The sequence below is a fragment of the Scyliorhinus canicula genome, chromosome 13, assembly GCF_902713615.1.
Source record: "Scyliorhinus canicula chromosome 13, sScyCan1.1, whole genome shotgun sequence".
Lineage (NCBI taxonomy): Eukaryota > Metazoa > Chordata > Chondrichthyes > Carcharhiniformes > Scyliorhinidae > Scyliorhinus > Scyliorhinus canicula.
The window spans coordinates 62,261,849-62,283,199 of NC_052158.1; the positions used below are offsets into that span (position 1 = coordinate 62,261,849).

At 50.9% G+C, this 21,351-nt stretch overlaps 1 protein-coding gene across 2 annotated transcripts in view; it reads left to right on the forward strand.

The window, feature by feature from the left end:
- Positions 1-19,846, forward strand: part of gpc5b (glypican 5b) — a 687,897-nt gene extending 668,051 nt beyond the window's left edge. For both annotated transcript variants that reach the window (XM_038816037.1, XM_038816038.1), the window contains one exon: positions 18,461-19,846. In XM_038816037.1, coding sequence (XP_038671965.1) covers positions 18,461-18,657 — 197 coding nt within the window. In that variant the 3' untranslated portion in view covers positions 18,658-19,846. The remainder of the gene's footprint in view (positions 1-18,460) is intronic.
- The last annotated feature ends 1,505 nt before the right edge of the window (positions 19,847-21,351 follow it).

Below are 21,351 nucleotides of genomic sequence, written 5' to 3' on the forward strand. Positions count from 1 at the left end.
CGCCAGCCTCGGAGCTCCGTCCCGGGACCCGATTCTCCCCCCCGGGCGGGGCTAGTATCAGGGCCGGGGGAATCACGGCGACGCGGAGTTAGCCAACGTTGCTAACTCCGCCCGCCAAGAGTCACGGCGGCTGACACGCACGATGACATCAGCCGCGCATGCACGGGTTGGACGGCTCCAACCCGCGCATGCGCGGATGACGTCATCACGCAGACGCGTCAAACCCGCGCATGCGCGGGCCGTCATGCCCCTCAGCCGTCCCACGGACTGATTCTGCGGGGCGGCGGAAGAACAAATAGTGCACGGGTATCGGACTCGCTGCCCGCAATCAGTGCCCACTGATCGCAGGCCCGTGCCACCCTTGGCACGGCCGTGGTGCGGCCGTGCCAATCGGTGCCATGGTTGTCCGGGACGGGTACTTTGCGGCCGTTTTCACGAACGCTGAAAGCAGGTGTGATCGCGGCCGTGAAAACGGCCGTAAACTCCGCGGTATTCGGCCCATCGGACTGCGGAGAATCGCTGTTCGCCGTAAAAAACGGCGAGCAGCAATTCGTGTCGGGGGGCGGCCGGAGGAGGGGAGAATAGCGGGAGGCCGTGAAAATTGTCGGGAAGGCCCTCCCGCTATACTCCGACCCATCGTGGGCAGCGGAGAATCGCGCCCCAAATGTTTTTCTCAACTATTCTCGCAATATGTCCTGCCATCTTCAGGGAACAATGTGCATGAACTGCCAGGTCCCCCTCTATCTGGACAGTCTTCAGAATTGCCCCAGCAAGCCTAATATGCCTCTCCCTATCCAAAATTGTTCACATTACACTTCCATCTGCCACTTGTCTGGCCATTCATGCATTTAATTTGTATCGTCTTTGCTGTTTGCCACACCTCCAAGTTTGGTACCTTGACAAATTTTGCAATTTTACCCTGTATTCCAGAACCCAAATCATTTATAAATGCAGAAGAAAAAGCAGTGTTCCTCGCACTAACGACTTGGGATCACCACTGTCGAGCATCCTTCAGTCTGAAAAGCAACTATTTACTACAGGAGCTGCTTAAGCCTATTTTTGTTTATCAAAGCTGACATTCGCTTCAATCACTCATAGAATCATAGAATTTACAGTGCAGAAGGAGGCCATTCGGCCCATCGAGTCTGCACCGGCTCTTGGAAAGAGCACCCTACCCAAGGTCAACACCCCCACCCCATCCCCATAACCCAGCAACCCCACCCAACACTAAGGGCAATTTATCATGGCCAATCCACCTAACCTGCACATCTTTGGACTGTTTGAGGAAACCGGAGCACCCGGAGGAAACCCACGCACACACGGGGAGGATGTGCAGACTCCGCACAGACAGTGCCCCAAGCCGGAATCGAACCTGGGACCCTGGAGCTGTGAAGCATTTGTGCTATCCACAATGCTACCTTGCTGCCCCGAACACACTCCATGGGCGAAATTCTCCGCGGACCGTCGTGATGCCGATTTCCGGCGAGCAAAAGTGGTGCAGATGACTCCGGCGTTGGGGCCTTCTTTTAGGCCGCTAATCTCCGTTCCCGGAGGGGCCAGCATCGGACCGACGCGATACGCGTCATTTTAATGTGCTGCAGAAGTGGCGCGTTGAGAGAGAGAGGACGGGTACAGGCGGGAGGAGAGGAGGAGGAAGGAAGGGGGGGGAGGAGGGAGGAAGGAAGGGGGGGGAGGAGGAAGGAAGGGGGGGGAGGAGGGAGGAAGGAAGGGGGGGAGGAAGGAAGGGGGGGAGTAGGAGAGAGGGGGGGGTGTGTGGGTACCGGCGTGGGGAGGGGGTGTGGGTACCGGCCTTCAGAGGGAGGTGGGGGGTGTGTGGGTATCGGCGTTCAGAGGGAGGGGGGTTGTGTGGGTACCGGCCTTCAGAGGGAGGGAGGGGGGGGGTGTGGGTACCGGCCTTCAGAGGGGGGGGGTGTGGGTACCGGCCTTCAGAGGGAGGGGGGGGGTGTGGGTACCGGCCTTCAGAGGGAGGGGGGGTGTGTGTGGGTACCGGCCTTCAGAGGGAGGGGGTGTGTGGGTACCGGCCTTCAGAGGGAGGGGGGGGGGGTGTGGGTACCGGCCTTCAGAGGGGGGGGGTGTGGGTACCGGCCTTCAGAGGGGGGGGTGTGGGTACCGGCCTTCAGAGGGGGGGGGGGGTGTGGGTACCGGCCTTCAGAGGGAGGGGGGGTGTGGGTACCGGCCTTCAGAGGGGGGGGGGGGGTGGGTACCGGCCTTCAGAGGGAGGGGGGGGGTGTGGGTACCGGCCTTCAGAGGGGGGGGGGTGTGGGTACCGGCCTTCAGAGTGAGGGGGGGGGATGTGGGTACCGGCCTTCAGAGGGAGGGGGGGGCTGTGTGGGTACCGGCCTTCAGAGGGAGGGGGGAGTGTGTGGGTACCGGCCTTCAGAGGGAGGGGGAGGGGGGTGTGGGTGAGGGGGAGGGGGGTGTGGGTGGTGGTGAGGGGGGTAGGGGTGGTGAGGAGAGGGGTAGGGGTGGTGAGGAGGGGGGGTAGGGGTGGTGGGGTGGGGGCAGCGGCGTGCAGGGGGGGGGCGACGGTGCGTTGACGCCGCCCCCACCACCCCTACCCCCCTCCAACGCCGCCCCCCCTCTCTCAATGCCGGTACCCCCCCCTCTCTCTCTCAACGCCGGGACCCCCCCCCCCACGCCGGGACCCCTCCCCCCCAATGCCGGGACTCTCTCTCTCCCCCCCCCCCACCACCCCACAAACGCCGGTACTCTCCCCCCACCACTCCACCACCCCACAAGCGCCGGTACTGTCCTCCTCCCCCCCCACACTCGATATTGGTAACTGAACGGCGTCAACCATCATCAATGTTTGACGCCGTTTTAAAGGTACTTTGTTTTTCGCCGACGTGACCCATGGCCACGTCGGCGGGACTTCGGCCCATCCGGGCCGGAGATTTGGTGAAACTAAAAATATAATGAAATCCCGCCGGCGCCAGCTGTTCTCAGAGGCTGCCGGCGGGATTTTCACAACGCCGGTTTTTGGCCGGTCGGAGGTTTAAAAACCCGGCGGGAGCGGGAATAACGCCGCCGCCGGCCGATTCTCCGACCCTGCGTGGGGTCGGAGAATTTCGCCCCAGTGTTCAGAGTGACATTCTAGTTTTTGAAGCCCCAAATTCAGTTTCATGTGTTGTGGTGTTTCAGGATCAAGCCTACTTTAAAACCAAATTGTCATTTTCCTGTTTTTGCTGACAGATGATATTGGGTACTCATTTCAGCTTAATTTGGTAACACTTATCTCTGGAAAAAAAAAGAAGAACTTGCATTTATATAACACCTTTCAGAATTTCAGGATGTGCTAAGCACTTCACAGCCAGTGTAGTCACTGTTGTAACAGAGGAAATACAGTTTGCACACAGCAAGCCCTCCCAAACAGCAATGCGATACAAATCCGTTTGAGTGATAGTTTTTGTACCTGTAAAACCTCAGATATTTCGACCAGTGTATTGAACAAAAGTTTTACCCAGGTGGCCTTATTTACGAGATGAGCAAAGGACAAAACAGGTTCACGGTTTAACCCAATTTTATTCACAATGTTCTCACTCAGCAAAGTATGATTTAGACTGACAGCTGAGCTTTAGGTTTTACCCGCACTTAGTGAAAGAGGCTGGCAAGGGTAGGATCACTCCAAGTGAATGTCTTCTCTGGGCTTCGAAACCCAGGGTCCTTTCTTCTTGCGATGGTTGTGCTTTGGGGGATGCCCAGGTTATCGCTGAAGATCTGTTCCGCAGTTCCTTCCTTTGTTTGTCTGCTCACATTGAGTCATAAGTTCCTGCCCAAAACTGACCTGAGTTCTTGTGGCAATAAGCGATTATTATTATATTACTATTGTCCCATCCAGACCGAAACTCATTAATGGGAATAAACAGGGTACTCCTGTTCATCCAGGGTGATTCAATCAGGACCCATTGTCCTCTGAAACACTCGTGTATGACCAACTATTAGCCTATTCTGGAGTCTGATGGCTTATTTTTTCTGTCCTTCATCCTGCTGCAAAATTGATCACGTGTCTGGAAATTTGTTACATATTCATAGCATGGTCTTGTTCTTTTGTGTAAATGTGAGTGGGTAATAGTGAGTTTATGTGTTGCGATAGTGAGTTTATGTGTTGACTTGAGTGCTCTTGCAGACGGCCAGTATCATTTCAGCCGTGGCCTCGTGGTTGTCATAAAATACACCCAAGTATATGATGGTGCACAGACAGACATTGATTGACACACAGGATGACCAATGAACACACAGAACACAGCAGCCAATCACCAGACAGGACACGGCCACTATAAAGCCAGAGGGCACTAGTTTTCCCGCTCTCTTGGGATGCAGCCTCTGAGACAGCCAGAGCCCATGAGCAACAACACGAACATCTACCATGTGGTAGAAGATAGTCTGGTCAGGTTAGCCTCAGGTCTCCAGTCAACTCAGCATAGTGTCAACCCACAGTTAAAGTATGTTTAATAGTCAAGAGTTCAATAAAATAGAGTTGCATTTCTCCAAGTGTTGGAAGCCTGTCTCTCTCACTGCTATGGTAAACGCAGTCCTCGCAGACCCAGCATACCCAACACATCAGTGGTGGTTTCTGTTCTTGGCCTATGTGTCATGTCAGCCTGTTTCTGTTCCACATTCCTTCCTCTGATCCCATAAGTCTAAACACATGGGATCACTAGTTTGGGCAACCCTATTTCCTAGAGTGAGTCCAAGATACATACTTTCCTTACAATATTCAAAGCTTATTCAATTACATATTTACATATTGAAAACCAATTCCTATGTCTCATTACCAATGCCACATTTAATTAAACTTCCATTTGTCTTTTTCCAACTTTTAAGCATAATAATTGTAAAAGCTTGATATGTGGTAACACGAGCAACAGCAAAAATACCAAAATGCAACACGACCAGTATCCAAGGGTGTATTCCCACTTTAGACCCCAATCCCAAATATTTTTTTTCAAAATAATTTTTATTCAGATTTCAAAAAATATCAAAAACAGAAAATAACAACAAGAAAACAGTATTAACAACGACAAAAAGAAAAACACAATAACCCCCAAAACCAACCCCCCCCCCTCCCCCCCAGTAACTACAAAAAGAAGAAATAGATAAGCACCCGGCATATTCAATAAACACATATACACATTTCTCCCCTCCCCAAAATAACCCCCCCCCTCCCTCCCCGCCTCCCCCCCCCCCGCCCCCCCCCCCCCTCCTCCCCCCCCCTCCCGGTTGCTGCTGCTGCCAGCCTGTTTTCCTACCTTTCTGCCAGGTAGTCAAGGAAAGGCTGCCACCGCCTAAACAACCCCTGTACCGATCCCTCAGGGCAAATTTCACCCTTTCCAATTTGATGAACCCCGCCATATCATTGATTCAGGCCTCCACGCTTGAGGGCCTCGCATCCTTCCATTGAAGCAAAATCCTCCGACGGGCTACTAGGGATGCAAAGGCCAGAACACCGGCCTCTTTCGCCTCCTGCACTCCCGGCTCCACTGCAACCCCAAAAATTGCGAGTCCCCAGCCTGGCTTGACACTGGATCCTACCACCCTCGACACCGTCCTTGCTACCCCCTTCCTAAATTCTCCCAGTGCTGGGCATGCCCAGAACATATGGGCATGGTTCGCTGGGCGCCCCGAGCACCTAGCACACCTGTCTTCGCCCCCGAAAAACCTCTCATCCTCGACCCAGTCATGTGGGCCCTATGCAGCACCTTGAACTGTATGAGGCTAAGCCTCGCACAGGAAGAGGAGGAATTCACTCTTTCCAGGGCATCCACCCACGTCCCCTCCTCAATCTCCTCACCCAGCTCCTCTTCCCATTTACCCTTCAGCTCCTCCACCGAGGCCTCATCCACCTCCTACATGACGTGGTACATGTCAGAAATCCTCCCCCCTCCAACCCACACCCCCGAGATCACCCTGTCCCGTACCCCACATGGGGGCAGCAGAGGGAACCCCTCCACCTGCCACCTGGCAAACGCTCTAACCTGCACGTATCTAAACATGTTCCCCAGGGGGAGCCCAAACTTCCCTTCTAACTCACCCAGGCTCACATACCTCCCGTCCACAAACAGGTCCCTCAACCTCCCGTCCACAAACAGGTCCCTCTGCCCTGTGCCAGCCAAGAAACCCGCCATCGATGCTCCCTGGTACAAACCGATGGTTCCCCCGTATCGGAGACTCCATCGAGCCCCCCACCTCCTCCCTATGCCGCTTCCATTGCCCCCAAATTTTGAGGGTAGCCGCCACCACCGGGCTCGTGGTATACCTCGTTGGAGGGAGCGGCAACGGCGCCGTTACCAGCGCCTCCAGGCTCGTGTCCATGCCATCTCCATCCTCTTCCATGCTGCCCCTGCCCCGTCCATTACCCACTTACGTACCATCACTGCATTGGCAGCCCAATAGTACCCACAGAGGTTGGGCAACGCCAGCCCCCCTCTATCCCTGCCCCACTCCAAAAACACCCTTCTCACCCTCGGAGTCCCATGCGCCCATACAAATCCCGTAATACTCCTGTTGACCCTCCTAAAAAAGGCCTTCGGGGTAAGGATGGGGAGGAACAGGAACAAAAACCTCGGGAGCACTGTCATCTTGACGGACTGCACCCTGCCTGCCAGCGACAGCGGCAACATGTCCCATCTTTTAAACTCCTCCTCCATTTGCTCCACCAGCCTAGTGAGGTTAAGTTTGTGAAGGGTCCCCCAGCTCCTAGCCATCTGGACTCCCAGGTACCGAAAGCTCCTCCCTGCCCTTTTCAGTGGGAGCCTACCAATCCCCTCCTCTTGATCCCCCGGGTGCACGACGAACAGCTCACTCTTACCCAGGTTGAGCTTGTACCCAGAAAAGCCCCCAAATTCCCGAAGAATCTTCATCGCCTCCGGCATTCCCTCCACTGGGTCCGCCACATATAGCAACAAATCATCTGCGTATAATGACACTCGGTGCTCCTCCCCACCCCGCACCAGACCCCTCCAATTCCTCGACTCCCTCAACGCCATGGCTAGGGGCTCAGTTGCCAACGCAAAGAGCAAGGGGACAGGGGACACCCCTGTCTCGTCCCCTGGTACAACCAAAAGTACTCCGATCTCCTCCTATTCATGGCTACGCTCGCCATTGGGGCCTCATATAACAGCCTCACCCCTCCCCGAACCCAAACCTTTCCAGCACCTCCCACAAGTACCCCCACTCAACCCTATCAAAGGCCTTCTCCGCGTCTAATGCTACCACTATCTCCGCCTCCTCTTCTACCGCCGGCATCATTATAACATTCAGAAGCCTACGTATATTGGTGTTCAGCTGCCTTCCCTTCATAAACCCCGTCTGGTCCTCATGAATGACCCCCGGCACACAGTCCTCTATCCTTGTGGTCAAGATCTTCGCCAACAGCTTGGCATCCACATTTAACAACGAGATCGGCCGATATGATCCACACTGCAGGGGGTCCTTGTCCCGTTTAAGGATCAAGGAAATCAGCGCCTGTGACATAGTCGGGGAAAAGCCCCCCCCCCTCCCTTGCCTCGTTAAAGGTCCTAACCAACAGGGGGCCTAGCAGGTCTGCGTACATTTTGTAAAATTCGACCGGGAACCCATCCGGCCCCGGAGCCTTCCCCGACTGCATGCTGCCTATCCCTTTTACCAGCTCCTCCAGCCCAATCGGCGCCCCCAGCCCCTCCACCTGTCCCTCCTCCACCGTCGGAAATCTCAACCTGTCCAAAAAGCATCCCCACCCGGACCTCCCCATTATCATTGGCCTCTAAGTACCTCTTGATACACCCCCGAACCCGCCCGCCCACCTTCTCATCCGCCAGCAGTCCCACCTCCAGGCGCCAGAGCGGGCGCTGGTCCCTCTCCTCCCCCAGCTCCAGGTCTACCCAGTGCGGGACATGGTCCGAAATGACTATGTCCGAATACTCGGCATCCTCCACCCTCGAAATCAGCCCCCTGCTCAGAACAAAAAAATCGATCCGGGAATAGGCTTTATGCACGTAGGAGAAAAATGAATACACCCTGGCCCTCGGCCTCACGAACCTCCAAGGATCCACCCCTCCCATCTGATCCATAAACCCCCTCAACACCTTAGCCGCCGCGGGTCTCCTGCCCGTCCTGGACACGGATCGATCCAATGGGGGATCCAGCACTGTGTTAAAGTCCCCCCCCAGTATCAGGCCCCCCGTCTCTAGATCCGGAATACGGCCCAACATGCGCCGCATAAAACCCGCATCATTCCAGTTTGGGGCATAGACATTCACCAGCACCACCCGAGCTCCCCTTGCAATTTGCCACTCACCATCACATACCTCCCTCCACTGTCAGCCACCACCTTTGACGCCTCAAACGACACCCTTTTTCCCACCAGAATCGCCACCCCCCCCGATTTTTTTCATCCAGCCCCAAATGAAACACCTGACCTACCAGCCACGTTACTCCCTCCGTAGCACTCCCGTGAGCCAGCTAACTTCTGCTGACCCCGGCAGCTCCCGCCACACCTCCGACCCCTTCCAATCCCAAATATTGTCCCACCAAGTTATTTCCTTTAAGGTTCTGACTCCCGTTCCCTAACCCAGATCATTAAAGGATGGAAGAATCCCACCATCTGTTGCAGCTTCATTGACACTCCCCAAATTTAACATTATCTCTCCACATGGAGATCACCTCACTCATGGACACATAGCAGCCCTTATCTTTTTACAGAAAGTCATTCATTCGTAAATTATTTGTAGTTAAATCCCAGAATTTAAAAATGGATTTTACATGTTCACGTACTCATTACCTGAATTATCATTTATTCAGTGTTGGTAAGACACACAAAAAAAAATGTTACTTTGATAAGGTATCTCTGATTCAAATGGTGACCTAGTAAGCTAAGAATGTTTAATTTATTTCCTTTGGAACAATGAAAGGGTTTTGAAGCTCAGAAACCACAGACTAACTCCTATTGCCCTTTATTTGCAAAAACTAAAATTTGAACAAAGCTACACTCAGCCTGGAGCCAAATAGGAATATAAGAATTAGGAACAGAAGCAGGCAATTCAACCCCTTGAGCCTGCGTCGCCATTCAATCAGATACTGGCTGATCTCTTCCTGATCTCAAAGCCACCTCCCTGCCTGTTCCCCATATCCCTTTAACCCTTTTTTAAAATCAGAAATATATCTATCTCCCTCTTGAAACCATTTAATGAATTGGACTCCACTGGACTGGTGGAGTTCCTCAAATTCACCGCCCTCTGAGAGAAGTAGTGCCTCCTCATCTCAGTTTTAAATCTACCACCTCTCATCCTCTATCTGTGACCTCTTGTTCTAGATTTCCCCACACGTGGGAACATTTGGTCTACATTTACTTTATCAATCCCTTTTAGAATTTCTCGATCAGACCCCCTCTCATCCTTCTAAACTCCAGTGAGTATAAGCCCAAACTGTTTAATCTCTCCTCACACATCAACCCCTTCATCCCTGGAATCAATCTGGTGAATCTCCTCTAAACTGTTCCCAATGCCACCACATCCTTCCTCGAATAAGGAGACCAAAACTGGGCACAATACTCCAGATGTATTCTCACCAACACTATACAATTGCAACAACACTTTGCTGTTTTCATACTCCAGTTCCTTTGCGATAAATGCCAATATTCCATTTGACTTTCCAATTACATTTTGTACCTGCATATAGACTTTCTGCGATTTGGGAACAAAGACATCCAGATCCCTCTGCCCAGATGCATTTTAAATCTGCTGTCCATTTAGACAATAATCTGCCTTTCTATTTTTTTCGGACAAAATGAGCTAATTTGGTTTAGATGTATCTGTCAATTTAAAAGAAAATTAAAATCCACAATCTTCACCATATGAAAATTCCCGAGAAGCAAATTTGATGTTTAATGAACTTACAGAGAAAATATTGAAATCTCTACCAGTTGGGAAAAAAACAGAACAGAAGTTTGTCGTTACATCATCACTGCCCTTAACGAAGGAGCACATGGACTCGTTAAACAAAGAATACCGGGCGCAATTTTCCCATCGGGAGATTAAGGGTGAAATTCTCCGCTCCCGCGATAAATCGGGAAGGCCGTCGTGAACTCGGCCGTGTTTGACGACGGCATCGGAGGCCGCTTCTCGCACCTAATTCACCCCCACCCGGGGGGCTAAGAGCGGCGCTCTGTAACTCTCGGCCGAGAATGAAGCAATGGCGGCGCCTATGTGACGTTAGCCGCGCATGCGCAGGTTGGCCGGCTCCAACCCGCGCATGCGCGGCTGACGTCACGACGGCTGACGGCTCAAACCCGCGCATGCGCGGTTGCCGTCTTCCCCCCCGCTGCCCCGCAAGATGTGGTGGCTTGATCGTGTGGGGCGGTGGAGGGGAAAGAGTATGTCGCTTTCAGACGCCGGCCCGACGATCGGTGGGGGGCACCGATCGCGGGCCAGTCCCTTCCCGAGCACGGCCATGGTGCACACTCCCCTCTCCGCCCCCCCACAAGCTTCAAACGGCACTTTGGCGCCCATGTTCACGACGGCAGCGACCAGGTATGGTTGCCGCCGGCGCGAACCGGTCGGGAATGGCAGGCCGCTCGGCCCATCCGGGTTGGAGAATCGCCGGTCGCCGTGAAAAACGGCGAGCGGCGATTCTTCCGAACCGGGGGGGGTGGGGGTGAGAATCGCATGGGGGTGCCAGGGGGGCATGTTGTGAGTCGCCCAGCCCTCCCGCGATTCTCCCACCCGGCGTGGGGAGCGGAGAATTCCGCCCAAAGTCCTGACGCCGGAGTGAAAACCGGAGTGTTTCACTCCGGCGTCGGAGGCCGCTCCCAGTCCCCTATTCTCCCGCTACTGGGGGGCTAGGAGCGGTACCGTGACATTTATGTGCGACGGGCCTTGGCGCAGCGTAAAAGCGGCGCCGCATAACGTCACCCGCGCATGCGCGGTTGCCGTCCTCCCCGCGGCCGCCCCGCAAGAAATGTCAGATAGATCTTGCGGGGCGGCGGAGGAAAGGAGGTCCTCCTTCAGAGAGGCCAGCCAGCCGATCGGTGGGCACCGATTGTGGGCCCGACCCCTTTTGAGGCCCCCCCGGTGCAAGAACCCCCTCTCCCCCTCCCACAGGCCTCCCCCCCAGCATTCCCGTGCTGTTCCCGCCGGCAGCGACCAGGCGTGGACGGCGGCGGCGGGAACCTGTCGTGTTGGGCAGGCCGCTTGGCCCATCTGGGCCGGAGAATCGCCGCTCGCCCATTACAAATGGCGAGCGGCGATTCTTCCAGCGGCCAGCCGTGAATCTCGCTGCGCCAGTTTGGGCGGGTGGGAGAATCGCGTGCGGGTGACGGGGCGGCGTGGCGGGACTCGCTCGGCGCCCCGGCGATTCTCCCGCCCGGTGGGGGGGGGGGGGGGAGAATTACGCCCACCATCTTTGAATTCTAATTTAGATTCCTTTGGGGTTTTTTCCCACCTTGAACTAAGAGCATCCAGGATTATGTCAAACTCAAACTAGTCATTTCCAAATCTCAATTTACTTTCTGAGAATTGTGTTCCAAGTTACTTCCATGATAATAATAATGATCTTTATTGTCACAAGTAGTTACTGTGAAAAGCCCCTAGAAAAGTCCACAGGGAGAACGTGCAGATTCCACAGACAGTGACCCAAGCTAGGAATCGAACCTGGGTCCCTGGCGCTGTGAAGCTAACCACTATGCTATCGTGATACTTTTTTAATGTAAATACTTACCCTGTTTCAAATGATACTTTCAATCCAGTTTATAACTTCCATTTGATTTAAAACTCAGATTTGCAAAATCACCATTTGGGGAAAACAACATGAAAACATTAAAGTTAATAATAATAGTAAACTTCATTGTCACAAGTAGGCTTACATTAACACTGCAATGAAGTTACTGTGAAAATCCCCTAGTCGCCACATTCCGCCGCCTGTTCGGGTACAGAGAAGGAGAATTCAGAATGTCCAAATTGCCCAACAAGCACGTCTTACGGAACTTGTGGGAGGAAACCGGAGCACCCGGAGGAAACCCACGCAGACACGGGGAGAACGTGCAGACTCCGCACAGACAGTGACCCGGAATCGAACCTGGGATCTTGGTGCTGTGAGCCAACACTGCTAACCACTGTGCTATCATGCCGCCCAGTTAGAAACGCAACAAAGGAAATCCACACAAATTCTTTATTAAACACACACACACACACTCATTCACCCACAGAGGTTTCCACTCAAATAAAAGGGATTCAAAGCATGATACTTTCATTCAATCTCAACAAACTGAAAAATAAAATTAGAATTTTCAAAGAAAACAAATGAAGTGGATTAAGACCGTAGTCTTCATTCTTCTTTCTTCAAAACTGTAATTAGAACTCAAAGAAAAGTGAAATTCTCCAGCAAAAATATATAGTGGGCTGGATTCTCAGAGCCTCTGCACCAAAATCGTATTCGGGGCGGAGAATGGTCATCAACCCGGAAATTCGACCGGCGCCGCTCCCCGGAGAATCGCTCGAGAATCGCACGCGAACTGCGTGGCGCGTAGTCGCCATTGACAGAGGCCTCCCCTGCAATTCTCCACGCACAACTGACTGAGTTCCCGACGGCGTGGTTCTAACCACCTACCGGCCATCGGGAACATCGGGTGGCGGCTGTGGACTCAGTCCGCGGCCGCCCTGGAGGAGGTGGGGGGGGGGGGGGTGGGGTGATCGTTCACCGGGGGGGGGCCTCATGCACGGCCAGGGGAGCGATCGGCGACACGGACCCGCCGTTGCACGCAATCTCGCGGGGGCCTACATTTTTGGTGCCGCTCCGCAGTCCAAATCCGCCATGTCCCACGGGGCAGCCATTGCAGGCCACCGCCGTGCGCAGAAGTGCGGGGCTTCGTGTCTGCAGCCAGAGCTGAGAGAACCACTCCGGGGCCCTGCCAGCCCCCTGAAGATGGGAGAATCACCTCAGGATTTTTGTAAGGAAAGTCCAGAGTGAAACAACGCTGGCGTGTGGACATAGCCCCATTATTGGAGAATCCAGCCCAGTACTTTTAAACTCCTCCGCAACCACAAGGGGGTTTTCCATTGCCCCAGAATCACCACTGTCCTGCTCAGAACAATTCCTTTCCAGCTTACCCTGCTCCTCAACCTAATTCAAAATACAACTACAAACATCGATTAAACTAGGGACTTCGAAATGAATAACAAAACCAGACCACAGAGGGGAAACGCAATGACACAGGCACGAGGCAGACTCACAGACAAGGGAAAATCACACACGCTAACACACAAACAGCAACTTAACAAACACAAGTTCTATTTTTTCAGCTGCCAACAGATCTGAATGAGTTGATTAAAGTCTGCAGACTCCCTTTTAACCTTTTATTGAATAAAACCAATCATTTCCCAATTTCTTTCAAATATGCATTCAGAATATAATTTGAACCCTTTCCAGATTATTAATTCAGCTTTTTGTTTTGAAACATGAAAAAAATATCTCCCCAATTTATCTCTCTGTCATCTTTATCTGTTGTTTGATTCCCCAAAACACACATGTACTCCTTTGGATGGAGACTGGAGACTCTCTTTTTCCTAACTTCTAACATTAACACTGATTTCCACACTGACTTCCATAACTTCATGGATGGGATTCTGTGATCCTGAGGGGATCCGTTTCTCGACGGCATCAACACGGCCTCAGGATCGGCAATTCTGGCCCCTACAGGAGGCCAGCACGGCACTGGAGCGGTTTACGCTGCTCCAGCTGCTGATCCGGCATCAACTGGGCGGCGAGGGATACGCACATGCGCAGTGGCACCGGCGCCAACGCACAAATGCGCAGTGGTTTCCTTCTCCGCGCCGGCCCCGACGCAACATGGCAGTGGGCTACAGGGGCCAGCGCGGAAGAAAGGAAGCCGGCAGCCACATCGGAGCCCCCCCCCCCCCCCGGGTCAGACCCCCCTTCCACCCCTCCCCACAGGCCGCCCTCACCCCAACCCTTCCACGGTGAGTTCCCGCCAGTTGAGAGCAGGTGTGGACGGCGCCGGCGGGACTCAGCAATTTTACGATGGCCATGGGCCGAGAATCGGTGGGTCAGCCACCTAGAGCGGTCCCCGATTGAGGCTGCGCCAACCACGCCCGGCTTTAGGCTGAGAGAATCCCGCCCCATATACCAAGACTCACGCGCCTTTATTTTAAGCTCTAATAGTTAGATAATCCCTAACTATCCGGGAACTGAAATTTTCCTGACTTCTTCTAAAACTCATGATTCTACATAGACTTCTTGTAAAACTCAAATCTCCACACTGACATCTTCTAAAACTCATATTTCCACAGTGCTGGTTAGCACTGTTGCTTCCCAGCGCCAGGGTCCCAGGTTCGATTCCCATGTTTGTCTGTGACTGTCTGTGCGCAGTCTGCACGTTCGCCCAGTGTCTGCGTGGGTTTCTTCCAGGTGCTCCGGTTTCCTCCCATAGTCCAAAGATGAAGATCTATTTCGCAGTTCCTTCCTTTATACCAGTCTGCGAGCATTGAGTCATAGGTATACGCCCAAAACTGGCCTGAGTTGTCCCATCCAGACTTAAACATTAATGGGAATAAACAGGATACTCCTGTTCATCCAGGGTGATTCAATCAAGACCCATTGTCCTCTGAAACACTCTTTTTAAAAAAAAATTTAGATTACCCAATTATTTTTTCCAATTAAGGGGCAATTTTATAGAATAGAACAGTACAGCACAGAACAGGCCCTTCGGCCCTCGATGTTGCGCCGAGCCATGATCACCCTACTCAAACCCACGTAACCACCCTATACCCGTAACCCAATAACCCCCCCTTAACCTTACTTTATTAGGACACTACGGGCAATTTAGCATGGCCAATCCACCTAACCCGCACATCTTTGGACTGTGGGAGGAAACCGGAGCACCCGGAGGAAACCCACGCACACACGGCGAGGACGTGCAGACTCCACACAGACAGTGACCCAGCCGGGAATCGAACCTGGGACCCTGGAGCTGTGAAGCATTTATGCTAACCACCATGCTACCGTGCTGCCCGCTATTTAGCGTGGCCAATCCACCTACTCTGCACATTTTTGGGTTGTGGGGGCGAAACCCACGCAGACAAGGGGAGAATGTGCAAACTCCACACGGACAGTGACCCAGAGCCGGGATCGAACCTGGGACCTCAGCGCCGTGAGGCGGTTGTGCTAACCACTAGGCCACCGTGCTGCCCCTCTGAAACACTCTTGTCTGACGAATTATTAGCCTACTACAGAGCCGGATGGCTTATTTTTTCTGTCCTTCATCCTGCTGCAAAGTTGATCAACAGTGTCTGGAAATTCGTTACATATTCATGTCATGGTCTTGTTCTTTTGTATAAATGTGAGTGGTTAATCCCAAATCCATACAGCAATAGTGAGTTTATGTGTTGACTTGAGTGCTCTTACAGACAGCCAGTGTCAATTCAGGCCAGGGCCTCATGTGGCAGTTTCTGTTCCTGGCCTATGTGCCTTGTCAGCCTGTTTCCAATACCACGTGGTGAAAGAGGGATACGTCTTGGTCAGGACTCTAGCAGAACTTCCTGGATTATCTTCAAATTGTGCTATATGGCATCTTTTATGTTCATATTCAGCTGAACGTTACACCCAAAAGAGAACATCGCCAACAGTGCAGCATTCCCTCAGTGTTGTACTGAAGTGTTATTAGATTAAAATGCTCAAAGGAGTGGAACTTGAATGGCAAAACTGACTCCGAGGAAAGAGCGCTGAGCCGTCCTCGGACAATGTATAAAACTGGAACAACGAACTCATTAGAAAGTACGGATCAGAAGATTTTGAGTTCCAAGTTCTCACTCCAGCACTTGAAAACCTAATACGGGTTGAAGATTTCACAACTTTGCTGCGATAACCTTGCCCCACTGAGTGGAAACCCTGTTGGTTTTATCGATAACAATTCCCACCCAGATTTCCTATGGCTTTCACAGAATTGTTCTGGCACAGAAGGAGGCCATGTCTACATTGACTCTCCAAACAAGCAGCATTACTTAATGCCATTCCCCTGCATTTTCCCCGTACCCCTGCATATTCATATAATCATCTAATTCCCTCTTGAATGCCTCAATTTGAACTTGCCTCCACCACACTTCCAGGCAGTGCATTCCAGACACCAGCCACTTGTTCGTGAAAAGTATTTCCTCACATCACATTTGCTTCTTTTGCAAATCACTTTAAATTTGTGACCTCTCGATCTTGGTCTTTTTGTGAGTGGGAACAATTGCTCCCTATTCTATCCAGCCCCCTCATTATTTTGAACGTCTTTATCAAATCTCCTCTTGGCCTTCTCTTCTCCCGGGAGAACAGCCCCAACCTCTCCAATCCTAATAACTGAAGATCACATCCGGAGAACCATTTTTGTAAACTTCTACATTCTCATCCTCTCTACCAGAACTGTACACAACACTCCAGCTGAGGCCAACTAATGTCTTGTATATGTTCAGCATAACCTCTCTGCTCTTGCCGTCTGTGCGCCTGTTAATAAAGCCCAGGAAACGACATACTCTATTAATTTATTTCTCCACCTATCCTATCACCTTTAATGATCTATACATATATTGACCCAGGTCCCTCTGCTCCTGTCTCCCTTTAAGAATTTTACCCCTTATTTTACATTGCCTCTCCGTGTTCCTCCTACCAAAATGCATCACCTCACAAACTCACCACCCTTCCAAACTCAGATTGCTGAGTGCCAACTGATATTAGAGGGTAATTGTCCAAAATTGTACCCTCAGCTAAGATCGTAGACTGGAAATTCAGATCTGAAAAATTGTCAACGTTTAGGATCTCACGCTCTTTCCTTGGAGAGAGTAAAGAGTAGAGGGATTCACAGGTTGATGGGCCACAACAAACAAGCGTCTTCTATGTCTGTCACCATCTTTACACCATCCACTAGACTGGTTAGTCTTATTCAGCTGGAGGTCCCCACAACCCATGCTATGATGGCAGAGGACCATCCACGCTTATTACCCACCCACCAGGCATGATGAATCCCACTGGATACCATCCCAGAGTTGGACTCCGGCCTTCAATTCCCACCCAGCATGCCTGTGAGGGGCAGAGTTCAAAGCCTGTACCACCTGATACAGAGTTGGGTATGATGCCAATGCATGAAGAGCTTGCGCGAATGCTCCCTATTAAATAGAATAGAAGCAGACATTACATATGCACTTCAGTCACAAAGCTCTGGCTGTTTCCAATATCACAAAAGTGTTTGTAAATCATAGCAGCTCGAATAGTTGTGACAAACAGGGAGCCCCAAGAATTTTGATATGTCAATTAATAGATGCTTTGGGGTGCATTTTTCCTGCGAGAATGAGATAATGGAATAAAGAATGAAATTCTTCAATTACATTTTTTATTCCTTTAGTACAAGCTGCACAAAGGAACAATGTCAATGTCACCACTTAAAATAACCTTGGCAATGGTAAAGGCAACAGCACTGCAATAATATGGAGTACCTTGGGACTGGAACTTGACTGAGCAAGGGAATGCAACAAGTTATAAGAGAGGATGGACAATGTAATTAATGTCAGTACAGAAGGAGTCCTTCAATCTCCTGCCTTCAATTACAGTGCAGCATGGCAGTTGCTTTTTAATATAAATATACATAATAATAAGATAATTAAAGTAGAAGACAAAGTGGTAATGTAAATTTCTGGGCATGATCTAACCAAATAAGAACTATGTCCCATAATGAACGCATTTAGCCTCGTGTTTCCCAGCGCTCACAGTGCCAAGAAACACAACACTGTCTATCGTGACAGCGGTTAGAAACGGGCCTCGGCGAGGAAGCCTCGATAAGGCCACACTTAGCCCTGTTTTCTGCACTGAGAAGCTCCTCTTGCCAGAACTCCTCAGCGCAGCATGAGATTGGACACCATTTATAAGTGGCGTCCCAAGCTCTTGAGACTCCAATGCGACCCCCCCAAACCCCCCCAAGCCCCAACTCACCATTAAAGGGGTCCCCCCCCCCCCCCCCCCCCCCACCACCCACGGAGGGCACCCCCAGCCTGATCAGCACTGCACAAAAAAAAACATATATGTTTGTAATGTTTGACCCTTTAAATAAATGTAGGACTGGGTAAAGAGTGGCTCGAGTACAATCCTCCGCTAGCTGGCTCTCAGAGAGTGACAGAAACAATGATTTGGTTAGGAGGGCGGGCACTGGAGGCTCTTAAAACCAACTGCCAACATTAGCCAAGGTCTTTAAGACAGGAGAGGGACAAACAAGAAGAGAATTCATTGCCTCCATGTAGGTGTGCTGCTATTGGCTGACATTAGCATTGATGCATTGTAATTATTGGCTGTAATGGTCATGTTTATTCATAAGATTTTCATTTACGTTGTTCTGCCTGCAAGGCCACATTGAAATTAGTCCGTCCACATTAAATGAACCACTGTCTAACTGTCCATTTCTTTGTCTCTCTCTTCTCCTCAGATATGGCAGGAGACCGGGTAAAGGACAACATTTTCCCAGCGGTGGCTCCCACTTTGAAGGGAGTGATGGTGGCCTCCCCGAGCTCCATCCCTGACAACCCAGCTGGGAGCAAGCCAGGAACTGCGCCCAATCATTACAGCCTGTCTTCCGTCGCCTTGATCACAACACTGGGGCTGCTATGTCATTGGTTGTTATAGTTGCAATGCACTGTGGGTGCTTTTGCCCGCTATTATTTATCCTGTATTACAACTGTCACACAGCTTTTTTTCTTTGTTGGAGGACACGTGATGCTTTAGGATCTTGTAATATAGATGAGAGCTGCAATATACTATAGCAAACTATTATTCTAGGAGGGATTTTGTTTAAGCAAAATAAATCATGTGGAAAATGTACATAGTTTGTAAAAAAAAAGCAGTAGATTTAGAGGTAATGGGACTGCCCAGGTACAAATAGTCTATCGCTTTCAGCATGAGCTCTGTGTACAAATGTTTTTAGATTCATTTCTAAGTAACTAATTGTAAGAGCCTGGCACTGAGGCCTAATATGCCTTCTTGTCTTGAAATCTTCTCCTTTAATTGTCTAGCCCCTTGACTCCCATGATGAGTAATACGTGATGTGTATCAATGGTCAGGAAAACGCCAGGGATGTGGAAAGTCAGCCAGAGTCTCCTACCTCTGCTGATTAAAATGTGAGTGCTGCTGGAAAATGGATGTGTGCGCTGGCCACAGGGACGAGTAGATCCAGTGATAACTGTAAGGACTGAGATCAGTTGATTTGACTTTATCCAGGGGCTTCCTAACCCAACCTAGGCACGGAGTGCTGATATAAAAGGGGAAAGGGGAGGTTGGCATGGTAAACAGTGCCCCCTGTGCTACTCCTCCTCTTCCCTGCAGTTTTGCCACCAAGGTCAGAGTCACAGTGAATGCTCAAATTGACGTTCAAATTTCCTGAAAACTATTTTCCGTCCCCACCTGGATTCTGGGATCAACTGATAAGTATGATTGGGTGTATCAATTAAAAGGCTTCGCTGTGGAAAGCAAACATTTGGTTTTATTTGTAACCGGTACATGTCCTTAAGAAAATGAGACTGGTTCTGTGTTACGTCAGGAATGGAATGAGCGAAGATGGTAATTAGAAGAATACCTACAGTGCAGAACAAGGCCATTCGGCCCATTGCATCTGCACCAAACCTCTGAAATAGCATCAAACCCAGACCCACCTCCCTACCCTACCCCTGTAACTATGCAACCTAAATTAACCTCTGGACACAAAGGGACAATTTAGCATGTCCAATCCACCTAACCTACATGTCTTTGGACTGTGGGAGGAAACCCACACAGACACGGGGAGAATGTGCGAACTCTACACACAAACAGTCAAGGTCAGAATTGAACCTGGTTCCCTGGCGCTGTGAGGCAGCAGTGCTAACCACCGTTCTGCCATGCTGCCCCTGTTTAGCCCACTGTGCTAAACCACCCCCTGGTTCAGCACAGTGGGCTAAACAGCTGGCTTGTAATGCATACCAGCCTCCCTGAACAGGCGCCGGAATGTGGCGACTAGGGGCTTTTCACAGTAACTTCATTGAAGCCTACTTATGAATATAAGCGATTATTATTATTTGCCTCCAGCTTTTCCCCTTATAATGAGTACCCTCACCCAGCACCACCAAAAATATATTACCTGGTCATTTAGTTCATTGCTGTTTGAGGGATCTTGCTGTGCTGCACTCTGGGTTTGCCACACCCTCTCCCAGCATCTCAAACTGGCGATCATTCTCTCCTTATCTGCAGTCAACCTGAACCGCCGGCAGTCTACCAATGTCTCAAAAGCCCGAGCTCGCTTGTCGGCGAATCGCTGCTGGACCTTTGTCTTTGGGCTGTGATGTTAAACCGAGGCCTCCACCTGCCCCCTCATTTGGACATGCAAGACTGCATGGCACTCTTTTTTTAAAAAAGGAGCATTCTCCCTCCTGTGCCCTGGCCAACATTTCTCCTACAATCAACATCACCAAAACCAAATTATTTGATCTTTCATCCCTTGTGGGATCTTGCTGTGTGCTAATAATCTGTCATGTTTCCGAGCATCACAACAGTGACTGAGCCTCAAAGTGCTTCATTGGTTGTAGTGCACTATGGGTTTGCCTGAGGTCATGAAAGGTGCAAGCGAATTTCTTTTCTGTCTTTGATTTGCCCCTTCTATATAACCTATTATCTGGAAGATTGGCAGTTTACATTTCAAATGCTGCTCAACCGACAGTAATCTTCAAAAGATTTCCTGCGTTACTCGGGAGCATATGCACTGCAGATGGCTGGAGTGAGGCCTTCTCTTTGCCCTCCCTCTCGCAACTGTTTCATCATGAACACAACCTCGGTCCAGCTGCAGAGCATGACAGGGAACCTCTTTACGAGCACATCTGGCAGCAAGCAGCGACATCCACCCCCGACAGGAAGCGTTTTCCCAACAAATTTGTTGCCTCCACTCCCTGCGAGGAAGCGATCAGATCCAACCCTGAGGTTTCCTTTCCCTCAAGGGTATTCGTGAGCAAGTTGGACTCTTGTGACAATTCTACAGCTTTGCGACTACTGCCACTGAAATTAATATTTCATTTTCTAGATTTTAATTTTAATTTGGGTTCAAATTCTCAAGCTGCCACAGTGGGATTATGAATGCACAATCCTTCTGGATTTTAAATCTAGGTTTCTGCACAGCTAGACCAGTAACAGAACCATTACACTGGCATATGTAGAGTGAATATGCTGACTCCTGACAACCCAAACCTTACCCAAACTGCAACGCCCTGTGGCATCCCCCATCCCTAGCTATAACTCCTGTCAACACGTACATCTTTTTGGCCAAAGCAATGTCACTGGGTCACCAGATGATGGTGCTTT